This window comes from Schistocerca americana, chromosome 1, assembly GCF_021461395.2.
Source record: "Schistocerca americana isolate TAMUIC-IGC-003095 chromosome 1, iqSchAmer2.1, whole genome shotgun sequence".
Classification (NCBI taxonomy): domain Eukaryota; kingdom Metazoa; phylum Arthropoda; class Insecta; order Orthoptera; family Acrididae; genus Schistocerca; species Schistocerca americana.
Genome location: NC_060119.1, coordinates 875,881,507 through 875,900,434, shown reverse-complemented (window position 1 = coordinate 875,900,434; position 18,928 = coordinate 875,881,507). Strand labels below are relative to the sequence as shown.

At 40.1% G+C, this 18,928-nt stretch overlaps 1 protein-coding gene and 1 non-coding gene across 2 annotated transcripts in view; one reads left to right on the top strand and one right to left on the bottom strand.

Annotated features, from left to right (window-relative positions):
- Positions 1 to 443: 443 nt before the first annotated feature.
- LOC124594840 (serine/threonine-protein phosphatase SIT4-like) overlaps positions 444 to 18,928 on the bottom strand; it is a 55,568-nt gene continuing 37,083 nt past the window's right edge. The window contains exons 4-6 of the mRNA XM_047133295.1: positions 14,751 to 14,988; positions 14,565 to 14,667; positions 444 to 461 (exon numbers count right to left, since the gene is read on the bottom strand). Of these exons, the coding sequence (XP_046989251.1) occupies positions 444 to 461; positions 14,565 to 14,667; positions 14,751 to 14,988 (359 nt within the window). The remainder of the gene's footprint in view (positions 462 to 14,564; positions 14,668 to 14,750; positions 14,989 to 18,928) is intronic.
- On the top strand, positions 5,006 to 5,080 carry Trnas-uga. The gene has a single exon. It is a non-coding gene; the product is annotated as a tRNA-Ser (tRNA).

Here is an 18,928-nt window from a genome sequence, read left to right as displayed (position 1 = left end):
GCTGTTCCTCTGACGACGAAATCCGCCGGATCAGCTCTTCCTTGAGCTGTTTGTAGCTTGACTGCGTCGGCGGGGCGGTGATTATATCCTGCACTTCGGCCGCATAGTTCTGGTCCAGCTGGCTCACTACGTGCCCAAATTTCGCCAGGTCGCAGGTCACGTGGTTGCTCATAAATACCGCCTCAACCTGGCTGAACCACATCACAGGGTCGCGCGGCCAAAAGGGAGGCAGCCTGATCAATGCCCGTCCAGCGCTTGTCGGCGTTCCGGTGGTCGTAGGAGGCGTCGGTGTGGCGGGGATTTGCGCGCCAACATTGTCCTGAGCTGTCTGTGGCTGCGCGGTGTCCACACGTGTAGTCCGTGACTGTAGCTCACTCTCTAGCCTCGTGTTGCGTGCGAGCAGTTCTTCGATGGTCTTTTGCAACTTCTCTAGTGTCGCCATCTTAGTTCAGAGTCGAATCCTTGTACAAGAGGAAAGTACACAGTGAAAATAACACAAGGGAAACACACGAAAAAAAAAAAATACTAAGCAGTCCACGATCAAAACATACGCGCACAAAAACAATACAAAAAAAAGTTAGTTAAAAAAAAAAAAAAATTACTACGGAGCACTGTTCGGCGCGGGCGTATGCGCGCAAGCCTACTCGCGGTTCCACGTCTCTCGTACCGATGAACGTTCGTCACCACGTGTTTTTTTTTTAGCTTCAAAATAACGTCGGGGTCACCAGTGAAGCGGGAACGTGTTGTATCTCCGCTTACAGTCACTCATGTGCAGTGAACCGGCTTTATCGCCGCGCCCATGCACTATGCTCAAGGGAGAGGCTTTGTGGCAATAAACGACTAGAGTGGTTTTGGGACAGGACACATTTATTTTTCTTACCGTTACAATAAATGACACATAACATTCTTCGCTAATATCCGTCTATACGGGTGCGTTGCGCTGGCGGCACGGCTCGATCACCGATCCTTTGTCACAGAATGTTCTGCTCTTGGCGTGACCAGAGGCTCCGTAACGTCCGCGAAGAAGCGAAAGACAATTTAACGGCGACTGCGTTTACGACCGCGCGTACACATCTACGGCGGAGTCACGTTGACTCGACGCACGTGGTCCGCGGCGGAAGAACTGGGGAGACGTGTGTCGCGTCGCGTCGCGTCGACTAGCTTGCACTGGCCGCCTGCTTTGTTCCTGTGCGGTCCGGTGTGCGACGCACCGTTGCCGAAATTCTGCGTAACGGTACAGCTGCCCCTACTTGTGTCGGCAGTGCCGTAGTTCAGCCCTTCGTGCGTTGGACGGTGCTGCCGCCACAGTAGCATTTACCATTACCTATGTCAATCTGTGTTTTGTATGTTCTAAACGTGTCCATGACAATAAGACATTTAACTATACGGTTGTCAATTATAACAAAATTGCACTTCACTGTAAAATGTTCAGTGTCTAATGGAGTAAGTGCCTGATGTTTAATCAATTTAGTGTTACTGCCTGCAGCAGTTTGCACCTTACAATGTTGGACAGGAAATGTTGGGAATTTGCCTGACTTCTTCAATTCACAGAAAAATGCATTTGACATTTTGGTTGGTAGTAGAACCTGAATCTAAAATTAACTGTGTGTCAGTATTAATGATTGCTTGTACTTGTTCTTCCTGGATATTATTAGTTGTATCATGCTGATACAGATCATCCTTGATGTCACTTTGTTTGTCAAACCTTATGAAACATGTTTGTAGTTTTGCTTTGCCCCCACTCCCAGAGATGTCAATAGCCTGGGGCTTAACTACGACTGGTTGGTGTTTTCTGGTGGCATAGTGTGACTTAATTCATTACCTGGAGTAATTTCCGTTAGTTGCACTGTGTGGGTACTTCGCCAATTTGTGTCACTGGCTGCTGTGCCGTTATTTTGCTGCGCAAATTTTGACTGCGGTACAGCATAAAGCATGGCATTGTTCCTGCATGGTGGCCACTGCTGCGGCTGACTATTTCTGTTCATGTTCAGCATAGGGTCTTGTGATGGTGGATTGTAATTTGTTCATGCATTGAAATTACTTCTGTTGTTTTGAAAATTTCTTTAAAATCATTTGTTTTTTCTATTCCCATTACCGTACTCCTTACCTCTGGGTATGCAACTTTGCTTTTGTGCGTACCATCCTTACTGTGTGTTTAGATCACATTTTGCTGACAGATTTACATAGCTACATTGTTGTTGTGCCTGGTTTTCTGTTGCTCTACTGGGTCCAGGTCTTTCCTCATAGATTACGTTGATAGAATCAAGCAGTGACAGAAAAATTCAGTGTCATGTTCTGGCATTGTGACTAATTTTTCTCTACTGTGCGATAATAAATGACTTTTCAAAATTTTTATCATGAATTTTTATCGTGTCTGCCTGTGATATTGGGTTCGTACAGTAACATATCTTGTTCAGGTATTTTTCAAAGTATCCATGTAGACTACCGTATTTGCCATTGAATGGTGTGGGATTGAGAACCTCACATCTGAGACAGACCAGTATTTGTTGCGGAAAGTTTGTTCAAATTGGATATAAGTGCTGCAATGGTTGGCCACTTCAGTTGCCCACAAAAGAATATCGCCTTGCGTATACCTCACGACAAATCTAATTTTCTGTGCTTCCGTCCTGTTGCATGGAAATACATGACAAAAAGCACTGACAAATACTACTGGATTTATTCTTTTACCTTTGGTAATGAATGTAAGAAACTGTCTCAGCAAACCTTTGTCTGTAGAAATAGTTGATAGACATGATAGTCATATTTATGTTGTTATTTTACTTACCTGTAATTCCAGTTGGTAATTGCTCAGGTATTGGAATTGTGGATATGTCTACATTTTGCACTCTACAACTGTCACTGGTGCCTGTTGTGGAACTCATGACAATTTGTGGATAAATACCAACAGGATGTGGTTTGTGCACTGTAGCCTGTTTATTATTTACATGCATATTTCGAGATCCAGTAATATTTTCTTCTAAAACATTGTGAATCCTATTTTCTGCTGCTTGTAGGTTAATGTTTACCTTGTTCACTATTTCATTTTCTTTTCTCTGAGTAGCCTTTTCTACTACATTTGTGTATAACTTCCAATCTGTTACTAACTTCTCGGCAATGGTATTACCTTTATGTAACACACCTTATTCAGCTTGACTAATGATATCACTCAGATTTTCATTGATCTTCTCTCTCCTTCTTAGCACATGCTGAGTCAACTTCTAATGTTGTTACCCTTAAAGTAAGCTATTCTACATCTAGAGGTACACCATCACAGTCTTTATTTAGTTTGTTAATGACAGTGGTCACTTTTTTTACTGTCAAAAACAACTGGTTTTGTGTGGCTTCAATATTTGTGTTTACATCTGTGATTTTCCTTATCTGTTGCTCTACTTGATCATGATGATTGTTAATAGAATCTACCTTCTGTTTTAACTCCATAATGTTATTGTTACTTTAGAAAGTAGTTCATGCTTTACTTGTTTTTTCATATCATTCAATTCTGCATCGATTTTAGTGTGAAAATTTTTGGCTAAGTCATTGAATTTCTGTGAGACCATGTCTTGCAAATCCTTGAATACTTGTTTTTGTTCTTGTTTCATTATATTTAGATCTTGCATGATGCTGTTCAGATTCTGTATCAAATTATCAATTTTGGTACTGGTATCTTGTTCCATATCATTGAAATTTGTGTTGATACTACCTAATTTTATGTTTACGTTAGATAATAACTGCCACAGCAGTGCATCAGATGTGCTACTGTGGTTGCTGTCAGCTGTACTTTCCAAGTTAATGTTTGTGTTGTGACCAAGTGGTGTTTGTAAAGTGTTGTCAAGATTCAAATTTATTATATCACTCCCCAATGTTTCATTCATGAGTGGCATGCTACTCAGGGAAATGGGTGACATTGTCTCATCAATTGTAAACATTGTGTCACCAAGGTTATTCTGCTGTGGAGCATCGCTATCGTTTGTCACACCTGTGACACTCATCTCTGATATACTTAAACTTTCTGCAGTTGGCATGCATGGCGCCTGAACTTCAATTGTTTGATTGTGCAATTCTATACCATCTTGGCTGATTGCATTTTCGCTATTGCTATCAACAATGGACATATATATTTTTGGCCATGTTGTATGAATATGCAAAAATAAAAAATTCACAACAAACATTAAAATTTCATATGCTAATTATTACACTTGATAATTGTACTTTATGTGATGTCAAAGCCTGTTTTACGTCTATTATGATATGCAAACTACTGGTTGTAATTCTTTATGTTTTATTGATCATGCGTACCACAGTAAAAAATTTCTGTAAATTTTCCACTATACAATTCAAGAGAGGGAATAATGAGGAAAAGGTTTCTATCTACATCAAAAGAGGTGCAACCAAGAGTAACCATGCAAGCAACTTGAGTAGCCATCCTACCTTTACCGAGCTGAACAAAATAGCTTACTATGGAAAATTTTATGTAACCTGTGTCCAATTCTTATTCCTTTCCAAAATTTTCTACTCAATTTTTGTCTTTTTGCTTTACTTGCTCTCCATCATGATTCATGTAAACATAAAATACATACAATTATTTCTTTATGACTAATAACAATGTCACACAAATTTCTTACTGTAACAATAGTTAACAAACCCTACTTACAACCAGTGCCATGAAGTCCTGTAATGGTCACCAGTTGTGAAACTTCCTGGCAGATTAAAACTGTGTGCTGGACTGAGACTCGAACTCGGGAAAGGCAAAGGTCCCGAGTTCGAATCTAGGTCCAGCACACAGTTTTAATCTGCCAGGAAGTTTCATATCAGCACACACTCTGCTGCAGAGCGGAAATCTCATTCTGGAAACATCCCCCAGGCTGTGGCTAAGCCATGTCTCTGCAATATCCTTTCTTTCAGGAGTGCTAGTTCTGCAAGGTTCGCAGGAGAGCTTCTGTTAAGTTTGGAAGGTAGGAGACGAGGTACTGGCAGAAGTAAAGCTGTGAGGACAGGGCATGAGTCATGCTTGGGTAGCTCAGTTGGTAGAGCACTTGCCCGTGAAAGGCAAAGGTCCCGAGTTCGAGTCTCGGTCCAGCACACAGTTTTAATGTGCCAGGAAGTTTCATATCAGTGCACACTCCTCTGCAGAATGAAAATCTCCTTCTGGTCACCAGTTGTGTTATAATAATTAGAAAAAAATACATACATATATTTTTGGAAAGGAAAAATTTAAAGTATATTACAATTGCATTATCAGAAATGTTCTGCTTATGCAAATTTAGGTTAATCAGACTTCATCTCTTACTTTCAACTCTAGATGCAGGCAGCCGACTTCAAGGAGACCAGCGGGTGTCAAAAAATGAAGAACATCCTCCTTCCTTGGTTCCACTTCACTTCAGTAAAAATACTTAATACTGTTGTTAAGTATTATCTTATTCATACACACTTATAATACATAACACTAATAACACTAATAACTGGGCCACCCTCTCCCCAAGGGGAGTGGCGGGTTCAACTGGGTTCGCATCGCACAAGACGGATGGTCATTGTGGAGGCTGGCTGTGTGGCATCACCTGCTCTGCCTGTGAGTGGACATGTGGCCACTCCTTCAGCAAAATTCGAGCAGGCACAAAGGGGGGGGGGGGGGGGGGGGGGGGTTTCTTAGTGATTGGGAGCTCCAGTGTTAGGTGGGTGATGGAGCCCCTTAGGGAAATAGCAGAAAGGTCGGGGAAGAAGGTCAGTGTTCGCTTTTTTTGCTTGCCGGGGTGCCTCATCCGAGATGTGGAGGAGGCACTGCCAGCGGTGATAGAGGGCACTGGGTGCACCCAACTGCAATTTGTTGCTCATGTCGGCACCAATGACTCCTGCCGTCTGGGTTCAGAGGTCACCCTCAGTTCATACAGGTGGTTAGTGGAGTTGGTGAAGGCAGAAAGCCTCGCTCACAGGGTGGAATCTGAGCTAACTATTTGTAATGCCGTTCCCAGAACCCATCACGGTCCTCTGGTGCCGAGTGTAAGGCTTAAACCAGAGGCTCAGATGATTCTGTGGAGATGTGGGGTGCAAATTTCTCGACCTCCGCTATCAGGTCGAGAAATGTAGGGTCCCCCTGAATAGGTCAGGCATGCACTACACACAGGAAGTGGCTAAAAGGGTAGCGGAGTACGTGTGGAGTGCGCATACACATGTGGGTTTTTTAGGTTAGAGAATTCCCTCCCTAGGTCCGACAAGATGCCTCCTGAGACACAACAAGGTAGCAGTAGGTAAAACACAACAGGGTATGACAAAATTAATGTGGTAATTCTAAACTGCAGGAGCGTCTATAGAAAGGTCCCAGAACTGCTCTCATTAATAAACAATCACAATGCCCACATGGTAATAGGGATGGAAAGTTGCCTGAAACCAGATGTAAACAGTAATGAAATTCTAAACTCAGATTGGAATGTATACCACAGAGACAGGCTGGACAGTGAAGGGGGAGGCGTGTTTATAGTGATACGAAGTGCAATAGTATCGAAGGAGATTGACGGAGATCCAAAATGTGAAATAATTTGGGTGAAGGTTATAACAACAACGACTCTGTAGTATTGTACATATAAGTAATTCTTTCCATCTGATTTTTCGATAAACTTGTGAAATTGATGTTCTGATTTCAATTTTTTTTTGTTTCATGCCATTGTGTTATGAAAACTGTAAACAAGTTCAAAGTGAATATTAATGTTTATGTTGAATGTCAAGTAATATTGTAATAGAATTGAAATGTAACAAATGTTGAGACTGTTGTAAGATGTTTAAAATTGTAACTGTGTGTCTGGTCCATATGTAGGCAATGTGTTGGGATATGTAGAATTCAAAACCTCGGGTGAATACCCTGTCTGTAAGGGAGCGGTAAAAGGTGGTTGGCAGGCGAGCGTGGGAAAATGCGCATGGGCACTGCACGGCACAATGGGCTCAGTAGTTGTTGGAGTTTGGCATTGGTTTGAGCAACACCTTCTGGAGCGATGAGGGTCTCCTGGAAGATATAGCTTCACTGAGCCTCGGGTATGCTGTTCCGACGTCCATACAGCATGGGAAAATTCCATAGGCACTAAATGGAAAAGTATTGCGACGCTAAGAAGAATTAAAGTGCCGATACATCAAGAGCCATAGCTGTGGTTGTAAGTGTGCTCTGTGCCTCGCTATCTTACCGCCTGCCAACCGCCGCATCAATACTAACAGGTAGAAACTTTTAGTACTGTATTCGAGTGGATCAGGGAGTGAACTGTGTTTGTTTAGTGCAATAATAACATAAATTTTACCAGAACTTTCCCATCATTTAATTATCCTCACAACTAACCTAGGCAGGGTCCTTTCCAAATGTTGTGCAATCCGAGTGACCCGAAATGGAAATTAAAATTTGTGTTAATAATAATTATTTGCAGAACTAGCTATGTTAGAATGGTGTTTAAAGAACTGTTTTGTTAATGAACCAGTAAATGAATAATGAAGGTCTAATGAAGTTGAAAGATAACTTTAGTATGGATGTAGTAATGAAGTTTATTATTTTGAGACAGATTTAAAGGCATTTAAATGAATAGTAAATAAGATGAAAAGAGTAGTAACTTATATACTGGAAATCTTGAACGCATAATAAACTCAGTAATCAATTTTTTAAATACAGCAATCATAATAGTTTCAGGGTCCCCCCTCATTCATTTGAATTCTGACATATTCTAAATTGGTTTGATCAGCAAAAGTTAAAGTCAGTATAAAAGTCAAAAGTTATCAGTGTTTTTTCTTTATCAAAATTGACATTTTGTGTGTGGCACGAAAGTGCAATTTCTAGGGTAACTTATGCCTGATTTTAATCAGATTAATAGAAACGGTATAAAGTTTTGTAGTACACATTATAATGTAAGTAAGTCTGATTTGCCACCATTCAGGTACACGCGGTCGATGACTATACGAAAATCCGGCTCACTTACCATAGCACAGGCTTTAACGAGTACTGTGTCAGGGATTACAAGGTCACAGTTAAGCAGGCTCAGACATGGTAATTGGATGTCTCTAGGGCCCCCTGGCTCAGCGGCTGTTGTGGCTGAGCACCTGAAGGATAATTAGGAAAATATTTTGAGTATATTTCCCCACCATGTTATAGTTCTGGGTGGAGATTTTAATTTGCCAGATATAGACTGGGAGACTCAAATGTGTATAACAGATGGCAAGGACAAAGAATCCAGTGAAATTTTTTTAAGTGCATTATCTAAAAACTACTTTGAGCAGTTAAACAGAGAACCGACTCATGGCAATAACATATTAGACCTTCTGGTGACAAACAGACCTGAACTATTTGAAACAGTTTACACAGAACAGGGAATCAGTGATCATAAAGTGGTTACAGTATCAGTGATTTCAGCCATAAATAGAGATATTAAAAAAGGTAGGAAGATTTTTCTGTTTAGCAAAAGTGACAAAAAGCAGATTTCAGAGTACTTGATGGCTCAACACAAAAGTTTTATCTCAAGTACAGGTAGTGTTGAGGGTCAGTGGACAAAGTTCAAAACCTTTGTACAATATGCATTAGATGAGTATGTGCCAAGCAAGATCTCATAAGAGATAGAAAAGAGCCACTATGGTACAACAGCTGAGTTAGAAAACTGCTACGGAACAAGGGGAACTTCACAGCAAACAGAAACATAGCCAAAGCCTTGCAGACAAACAAAAATTACACGAAGTGAAATGTGGTGTGAGGATCCTTTATCATTTAGCTACAATATAGCAAGTCAGCAACTGGAAGCAGTTAATTCCATAAATTATCTGGGAGTAGGCATTAGGAGTGATTTAAAATGGAATGACCATATAAAATTAATCATCAGTAAAGCAGATGTCAGACTGAGATTCATTGGAAGAATCCTAAGAAAATGCAGTCCAAAAACAAAGGAAGCAGGTTGCAGTACACTTGTTTGCCCACTGCTTGAATACTGCTCACCAGTATGGGATCCATACCAGACAGGGTTGACAGAAGAGATAGAGAAGATCCAACAGAGAGCAGCGCGCTTCATTACAGGATCATTTAGTAATCACTAAAGTGTTACGGAGATGATAGATAAACTCCAGTGGAAGACTCTGCAGGAGAGACGCTCAGTAGCTTGTGGCTTGGTATGGGCTTTTGTTGAAGTTCCGAGAACATACCTTCACCAAGGAGTCAAGCAGTATATTGCTCCCTCCTATGTATATCTTGCGAAGAGACCATGAGGCTAAAATCAGAGAGATTAGAGTCTGCACAGAGGCATACTGACAATCTTTCTTTTCATGAACAAGACTGGAGTAGAAGGGAGAACCGATAGAGGTACTCAAGGTACCCTCCGCCACATGTCAAGTAGCTTGCGGAGTATGGATGTAGATGTAGATGTAAATACTTCATATTTTAAGCACTACATCTTAATTGTCCTTCTACACATGAAAGAGTGAAAAATAAAATAATGTACAAAGAAAAATGAATGGTTTTCTTTTCATTTGTCTGCACCTTACCATGCATTTATAATTAATGTCTTTGATTATGCTTATGGTCGATCAGTGTTTCATGTTTTGTTTTTAATAAATTTTAACTTTATGATATCCTGGGGGTCTTCCACTATGTACCAACACAACTGCTCATCACTACAGATGCGACAGCCTTCTGTTGCTAGACTGTATGGAAACATCTTCTTGGTATGGAATGGGTAGCAGTGATCAAAGTAGAGATATTGCTGGTAATTGGTTGGTTTGATGCTTAATATCATGTTAGTAAATTGTCGAAGTGTCTGTAGCAAGACACCTGAGTTAAACTCTGAAATAAACAGTAGCAATGCCAATATTGTACTAGGAACCGAAAGCTGGTTGAAACCAGACATAAAAAGCAGTGAAATTTTGAACTCAGATTGGACAATGTTTAGGGAGGATAGGACTGATGCTATGGGAGGTGGTGTGTTCATTGCACTTAAAAGCTGTTTAAATGCAATTGAGATCGATACTGGGTTGGACTGTGAAATAGTCTGGATATAGCTGTCAATCAGACAAGGATTGACCATTGTATTAGGATGTTTTTATAGACCACCAGCATGTGCAACAAATGTCGTAGAACATTTCAGGGAAAGTCTTGAGTACATAGGAAGTAAATATCCAAATTATCCATTAGTTATAGGTCGAGACTAATCTAGCATCCACTGACTGGGAAAATTACAAGTTTATCACAGGGGGAAGATGCAAAGATTCGTGTGAAGTTATTCTAGGAGTGCTCTCAACATACAACCTTGAGCAATTGGTTAGAAAACCATCTCAAGGTGGGAACACATTAGATACCTTGGCGACAAACAGACCTGATCTTTTTGAGGGAGTTAATCTAGAAGAAGGTATCAGCAACCATAATGTCGTTGTGGCTTCTATGTCAGTGGAAGTTGCAAAAATAAAAAACAAAGAAACAGCATAGAGTTTTCTTGTTTGGGAAAGCAAATAAAAGTGTCATTAATGAATACCTTCATAGTCAGCTCCAAGCACTCACCGGGGGACACAAAGATATTGCGCATCTTTGGTCGGAATTTAAAGGTATTGTCCACCATGTGCTAGAGAAGTATGTGCCTAGCAAAAGTATAGGGGAGGGAAAGGATCCACCTTGGTACAACAAACATATTAGGAAGTTGCTGAGAAAGCAGATAATTTTGCATAGTTGTTTTAAAAGTAGCCACTGCCCCACTGACAAACAGAAATTATGCGAAATGAAAGCAGCTGTCAGAAGGACAGTGAGAGATTTTTTTAATGAGTTTGAAAGCAATATTTTATCTGCAGATTCTAAAAATAGCCCCAAAAATTTTGGTCGTACGTAAAATCTATGAATGCTACAAATAATTCAATACCTTCTCTTGCTGACAGTGCGGGTAATGTAACTGATGATGATAAACAGAAGACCGAAATTCTAAAACTAGCCTTCAAAAACTTGTTTATGGTAGAGGACTGCAGCACCATTCCCCCTTTCAGTTATCAAACAAACAAAAGGATGGCTGATATAGTGTTTAGTGTATCTGCGATTGAAAAACAATTAAGATCCTTAGACGCCAGGAATGCATCTGGCTCAGATGGTATTCCCATAAGATTTTATGTTGACTATGCTACAAATATAGCACCATTCTTATCCATCATCTATCACAGATCATAGGAACATCAGAAAGTTCCATGGGACTGGAAGAAGGCCCAGGTCATAATAATCTATAAAAAGGGTAGAAAATCGGATGCACATAATTACTGGCCAATTTCACTGACATTGATTTGTTGTAGAATCATGGAACATATTTTGTGTTCAGACATAATGACCTTTCTAGACTCTGAGAAGCTCATCTGCAGAAACCAGCATGGTTTTAGGAAACAGTGGTCATGTGAGACACAGCTGGCCCTCTTTGTGCATGATATGTAACAGGCTTTAGACACTGGCTCCCAGGTTGATGCCATATTTCTCGACTTTCGAAAGGCATTTGACTCAGTTCTGCACCGTCACTTTCTACAAAAAGTGCACGCTTATGGTCTATCCGATGACATATGCAGTTGGATGGAAAGTTCTCTAACAGACAGGAAGCAGTATGTCGTCCTGAGGCTGACTTCATCAGAAACAAGTGTAACATCAGGTGTGCCCCAGGGCAGCGTGATAGGTCCTCTGCTTTTTATGATTTACATAAACGGTCCGGCTGATGGTATTGACAGTGGCCTTAGACTGTTTGCCGATGATGCTGTAGTCTACAGGAAAGTAGTATCACTTGAAAGTTGTGAACAAATCAATGAGGATTTGCAGAAAATAAATGTGTGGTGTAATGACTGGCAGTTATCTCTCAATATTAGTAAGTGTAACCTACTGCATGTAACAAGGCAAAAATCCCCATTGATGTACGAGTACAAAATAAATGCCCAGTCTTTGGTAGCAGTAACGTCCATCAAGTATCTGGGTGTTAATATTTGAAATGTTCCCAAATTGAATGATCAGATTACACAAGTAACGGTCGCGATTTATTGGTAGAATCCTGAAGTGATGCACTCCTTTAACAAAGGAAATAGCTTACAATACATTAGTTCATACAGTCTTGGAGTATTGTTTGTCTGTATGGGACCCTTACCATTTGGGTCTGATTCAAGAGATTGAGAAGGTCCAAAGAAGAGTAGCAAGATTCATGACTGCTACATTTAGCCATCACAAGAGTGTTACAAATCTCATAGAAAGTTTGAAGTGGGACACACTTACAGATAGAAGGCACGCTAAACAGAAGGGGCTGCTCACTAAATTCCGAAATCCGATCTTCACCGAGGATGTAGAGCATATATTATTACCACCACCTTTCAAATCATGCAATGATCACCATTCAAAGATAAGGGAAATAAGAACTTGTACTGAGGTGTTCAGACAGTCGTTTTTCCCTCGCGTGACCCGCGAGTGGAACAGAGGTGGGAAATATGATTTTGGCCAAAATTATGCCCTCCACCACACACCGCTCGGTGGCTAGTGGAGTATATATGTAGATGTAGATGTAGAAGGAGGTACTAATGTAGTAATCTTTGAGGTGGAGATCAAGAGTTCAGTGTGGAAGTTGGCTTGTTGGGTTGAGGACAACTTGGTGAAGTGGATGGGGGCAAAAGTGTTGAGGTTATGGAGGAATGTGGATAGGGTGTGCTCATCCTTGGTCCAAATCATGAAGATATCATCACTGAATCTGAGCCGTGTGAGCAGTGTTGGGTTCTGGGAGGACAGGAAGGATTCTTCTAGACAGCTCCTGCATAGGTTGGCATAGGGTGGTGCTATGTGGGTGAACCCTTCATAGACTGAAATTACCCTCCCAACCTTGTACAGAAACAGATCTCCTCTGCCTTATCTCATTGGTCATCTACCACCTTCCACATTCCCACTGTCCAACCACAGAGAACCACTCCCCATGTGACTCAGTACCACCCAAGGTTTGAGCAACTGAATCTCATTCTCTAATGGGGTTTTGACTATGTCTCATCATCCCTAGAAATGAGGAGTATCATACCCACTATCCTTCCAATACCTCCCACAGTGGTATTCCACCACCCACCGAACCTACACAACACCCTTGTCCATTCATACTCCACCCCTGCACCCAACCTAATGTCTTAGGGCTGATATCCCTGTAATAGACTTAGATGTAAGACCTGTCCCATACAATCTCCCATCAGGATCTACTACAGCTTAGTCACAAGCATCACCTATCACATCAAAGGCAGGGTTACCTGTGAAAGTAATCACATGTTCTACAAACTAAGCTGCAAGCATGTGCTATGTTCTACATGGGCATACAACCAACAAGTTGCCCGTCCACATGAATGACCACCAACATACTGTGGCCAACAGACAGCTGGACCCCCAGCTGCTGAACATGCTACCCAAGACAATGTGCTTCACTTCAATAACTGCTTCACATTCTCTGCCGTCAGGATCCTCCCCACTACCACCAGCTTTTCTGAACTGTGCATGTGGGAATTCTCTTTGCGATATAGCCTATGTTCCTGAATCATTCTGGTCTCCACCTTTTCCAGTCCTTGTCCTTCTCCCACCTGTCCCATTTCTTGACCCCTCTCCCTCGCCAGCATTCCAGCAGCAATGCACCTGCTGTTCTCTTTTTTTCCCCCTCCTCTATTTCTCTCATTTTCCACTCATCTCCTTCCCACCTCTCAAAACTTACAACTGCATGTAGCAGCCTATCCTGTCCTTAATGTGTCCCTGCATGTTTACAAAAGCAGCACTCCACCTTCCCCCATCCATATTCTGCTATCCTTCCTTCTCCCCACCCCAGCTTCCTCCCTACCCCAACCACCCAGATTGCTTTTCCCATCATGTGCAGTTGCTTGCAGTCCAGCCCCAGTGGCCAGAGACAGTGGTCATGAGTGTTCAAGTTGTGCTTGTGTGGACATGTGTGTGTGCGTTTTCTAGGTTATAAGAAGGCCTTTTGACTGACAGCTCATATGTTTAACAGTCTTATTGTCTTGTTTTGTTGTGACTGTTTGTGACTTAATATCTCTTCTATATGGTGAGTAGCAATTTATCCTTTTGATGACACTGTCATTAACATAAATAAAAAAGCATGCATGAAAAATTGGATTTGTTGAGTTTTGCAAAAATATGCAATTTGTAACTTTTTACCCTCAACAAAGGCTGTTAGTGATTAACTTACATTATTCCTTTATCACCCCAATCTGCATGGATGACCAATAATATCAACAATATTGAATAAAACTAAAAAACTGCCTTGCTTGTAAAGTTCTGTGGATGATATTTGTCGAACGAAATATGAAAGACCTTGGAGTCTGAGAAAGAAATTACACAAATAAGATATTTCACTTAAATTTGTTATAGTTCAGTATTGCTAACAGTAAACAATCTCTTTTACAAAATCTGACCTACAACAGTCATTCCACAATGACATATTTCTAAATGTATCTGTTGAAGTGATAGTCATTATTTGTATGACAAGAAAAGTTTTGCTTATGGTTGGAGAACAATTTAGTATAGCTATTACAACAGATACTGTGTCTTTTTAAATGCCATTGAGTGTACAAATATAACAACTTACCCTGTCATCAATAACAGCAGCTAATGGTAAAGCATCAAATGCCAAGTTTACTGATTGCCACACTTGTTTTCCTAAAGTTTCTCCAAATTTTGTTGTTGCTTCTCTGAAATACAACAATCATTTTAAATGCAGTGGACCTTGGGCACAGACTTTGCAAGCAGTACTATCAGAAAGAGTTTAACTTACTTGAGGAATGTGTACCTCAATTGTACTTCTCTGATCTCATGATTTCCTCTGAGAAGCCATATCCGCTTTGGATTCTGAACTTTATAAGCAAAAAGATAAGCTATAACCTCAACACTGTGAGCCCCTCTGTCAACATAGTCTCCAAGAAATAAGAAACAACTTGGTGTAAGTGTTGGACCAAGACCCCATAATGTCTTCTCAAAATTGATAAGATCAGGGAAATTTCCATGAAGGTCTCCTGTAAACAATAAAATAAAAGCTAACTGACTAATCTGCATTCTGTAAGAAGTATAGCCACTAATGTAGTAGTGATAGACAGTAACAATGCTTATTGTTGCACATTAACAGCATATTTTTCTGAATGAATCACCAAAAGAACTGTCAATGAAATACCAGTGTAGTTGTAATCACTCAAGAAGTTTCACAGAAACTATTAAAGGATAAAAACATGTAGAGAAGGTGTTGGTAGATCATCAAAATAAAGTGAGTGGTGGTATGAATGCACTGAATAAATGTTATCACAATATAGGCATATCCTTGTGGCAAAAAATCATCCACTGTTGTCTTCCTGTAACATGTATGTATCAAACATCAGTTTCATAACTGTGTAATGTAAGTGAATGCACTATTTATCCATGTAGAAATTAAAGGAACAGAATGGGTCCAGTATTACACTGGAGGCTGCTGTAATTCTTCTGCAAGGAGTCAATTGGTCTGTCAACATCAGCGGAATTATACTATAGATATTAAGCAATCAGACCACATCAGTACTCCACAATACCATACAGAAATATTAAACTTATTTCAATATACTTACATCAATTGTGATCAAACACAAAATAATGTACATTTTTAAATATCAGTGTACAGAAAGTGAATTTACTACAAAATGAAAGTTATAAATGGTTATTATGACAATTCGTGACTGCAGTCACTATTTACCAGTGACTGTAAAAAAAAAAAAAAAAAGGCCGATTCAGAGGTGAAAAAATACACATAATTTTTAAGATTTAATATTGAGAGTTTTTACTTTGTTCCTTGTAAAATCTTTACTGAATTATTGTAGTGAATATAAGGGTTTGCTGTTTAGGGAAGACAAAAGTAAAGCCTTAGGGCAAACAGACTAAGCAGTTACAGTGTTGTAAGTATATGTGTATAAAAAGTTGTATTACTGTGTCTTGTATGACCAAGCATTATTCTTTGTACAATTTTGTATGTATTATTCTTTGTACTACTTAATGTGAAATTTTGTATGTTTATTTTCCATAAATTGGGCCCCATAAATTTACATGCACTTTTGGACAACATCCATACAATGTTTATTGTCTTTGAATGGATGGATAAATAAATAAAATAGAAGATAAAGGTAAACTGAATGTAGTACGAGAGGGTGTGATATGCAGGCAATAGAATGAATGAAAATACACTCTAAACAAATGATTATCAATACTAATACATGATGAAAATTAGTTTCTAAGATTAACCTGTAAATTGTGAAAACCAATCATGATGCACTGCACTGCAGATGTTCAGAACTTAAACAATGACAAAGTCATAGTTTACATGCTGTACAAAAAGTTCCACCAAAAATAAAGATACTGAATGGTGAGCAATAGTACTGTACAAATTAATAGCTAAAACAGGTTATTTGACAAACAGTTTCCCAAAAACATTACGGAAATGAGAAAATGTATGTATCAGTGAGATGCCAGCACACCTGTGACTGTTGTAATTAATAATAGTAACAACTGTAACTATAACAATGAAAAAGTAGATACAAGTGAATTTCAGACACACATACACATACGTACACATATTTTTATCATAGTGGATTATTTTATGTTATGTGAATAAAATAAACATATAAACACCACTAATTACATGTTGCTGTGTTTTCAGAGAAAATAAATAAATGTGTTAAAACTACAGGAATGCTGTTACATCAACAAAAAATGCTGTTTGTCAGTTATTTTAAGTAGATCTTGTTTACCTTCTACAGACTTCTTCACATTCACATGATTATACTGATGACTGTCAAAAAATGATGGTTATCAACATACTGTAAGAAGAGAGGTCTGTTTACAATCCTTACTTGTCATGCCAGCCAATATCTATAATGCAACCCTTCAGCTTCTCCTAGTGTATTTTTGACCAAATAGTCCATGGGTGTACAGCGAGTTCATAGTGTCCAATGGGTACAATATTTCGACAATCAGACATGTTGCCATGTGTGTGAAATCTTACGGGACTTAACTGCTAAGGTCATCAGTCCCTAAGCTTACACACTACTTAACCTAAATTATGCTAAGGACAAACACACACACCCATGCCTGAGGGAGGACTCGAACATCTGCCGGGACCAGCCGCACAGTCCATGACTGCAGCGCCTAAACCACTCAGCTAATCCCGCATGGCAGACATGTTGCCATCATCAGGTGCACTGATATAGTGACCTCAGGGTGGTGCATGACTAATTTATACCCTGTCCCCTCATGGGAAATTTTATACAAAGTCTGCATGTGAGTGCACATGTGGTCATGACCATAGAGATGATTGCGTAGCATCTGCAGTCAGCGACACCTGGCAGGATGCCCAGATTTCTGTAGCATGGGTCTAGTTACTCTGTACATCCTGGCTCCCAGAATATTATGTTTTCAGAGTGTCTTTTTCATCAGGCCCATTGGTATTTTCCAAATCTTACTGAGTTTGTAGTTACAGTCTTGTTGATGAGATTGTCCCTGGTGCTTTTTTTTGATGATATCCCTAACAATTCTGTCCCAATATTTTGAAGTTTGTGCTAAAATACAGCTGCCAACAGAGGAATTGGGTACTGAAAACACTAGTATACAGAGCATGAAACATCTAAGATGCAGATAGCCTTCATCAAGAACTGAAACACCTTGTAACTAAAAAATGTAAAAAAAATGTTACTAGGAATGACAGATTTGGTGCACTCTGCACCCCTTCACAACAGTGCAATCTGTAGAGAGAAATAAATAGTTGGAGAAAGAAGCAGCCACTACCTTTTCACCATATGCCAGCATACTATCAGGAAAAATTGGGTGCATACTGAAAGAGCACTAAGAACTAAGATCATCATCAGCCAGAGACATTGAAAGGACAATAATTTCTCAAAAACTTGGCATCTGTGCCACAGTACATAGGCTGTTTGAGGTATATATGGTATGTGATTGCAAACAAATGTATTCCTTGAGAATTTGTATGCTGGGATGAAGGGATAATATGTTATTCTTCCATATGTGATGCTTTTCACCCTGCAGCCACTATGAATCACGACACAAAAGAATTAAAGACATTAGCAACCAGTAGGCATTGATCTAAATCAAAGGGGAAAGTTTACAATTTGGTATTGGATCAGAATTCAAACCAAGGTCACCAAGTGAAGTGGTGCAGTGATTAGCACACTGGACTCGCATTGAGGAGGATGATGGTTGAATCCCATGTCTGGCCATCCTGTTTTAGGTTTTCCATAATTTCCCTAAATCTCTCCAGGCAAATGCTGGCATGGTTCCTTTGAAAGGACACAGTCGACTTCCTTCCCTGTCCTTCACTAATCCAATGAGACCGATGGCTTCGCTGTCTGGTCTCCTCACCCAAAACAACCCAAACCAACCCAGAACAAGGTCTCCTGAGTACTAAGCAGATGTGCTAAACACAAAGCCATCCAGATGCAGCAGTCATCACAACTGCATTGACTACCCTAGAACACCTCCTGTCAGACCCACACTCTCAATTTATTCACACTCTGCAGATGTAATGCCTCCCATTGCCCTCTATGTTACAGGGACCTTTGATCAACAGTAGATTGCAATGCCTATCCTAACTCATGAAATCTGTCATTCAACTTTCTTTTCAGTTATACTTAATCTAAAATTGAAAATCTGTCATTCTATAGTGGAGATGCTGAGTTACGATAGGCACAAGAAAAAGATTCACACAACTAAAGCTTTCAGCCATTAAGGCCTTTGTCAGCAGTAGACACACGCACACACACACACACACACACACACACACACACACACACACACACACTCACATAAACGCAACTTGCACACACATCTGCAGTCTCAGAGAGTTGAGACAACACTGCGAACAGCAGCACCAGTGCATGATGGGAGTGGCAACTGGGTGGGGGTAAGGAGGAGGCTGGTGCGGGT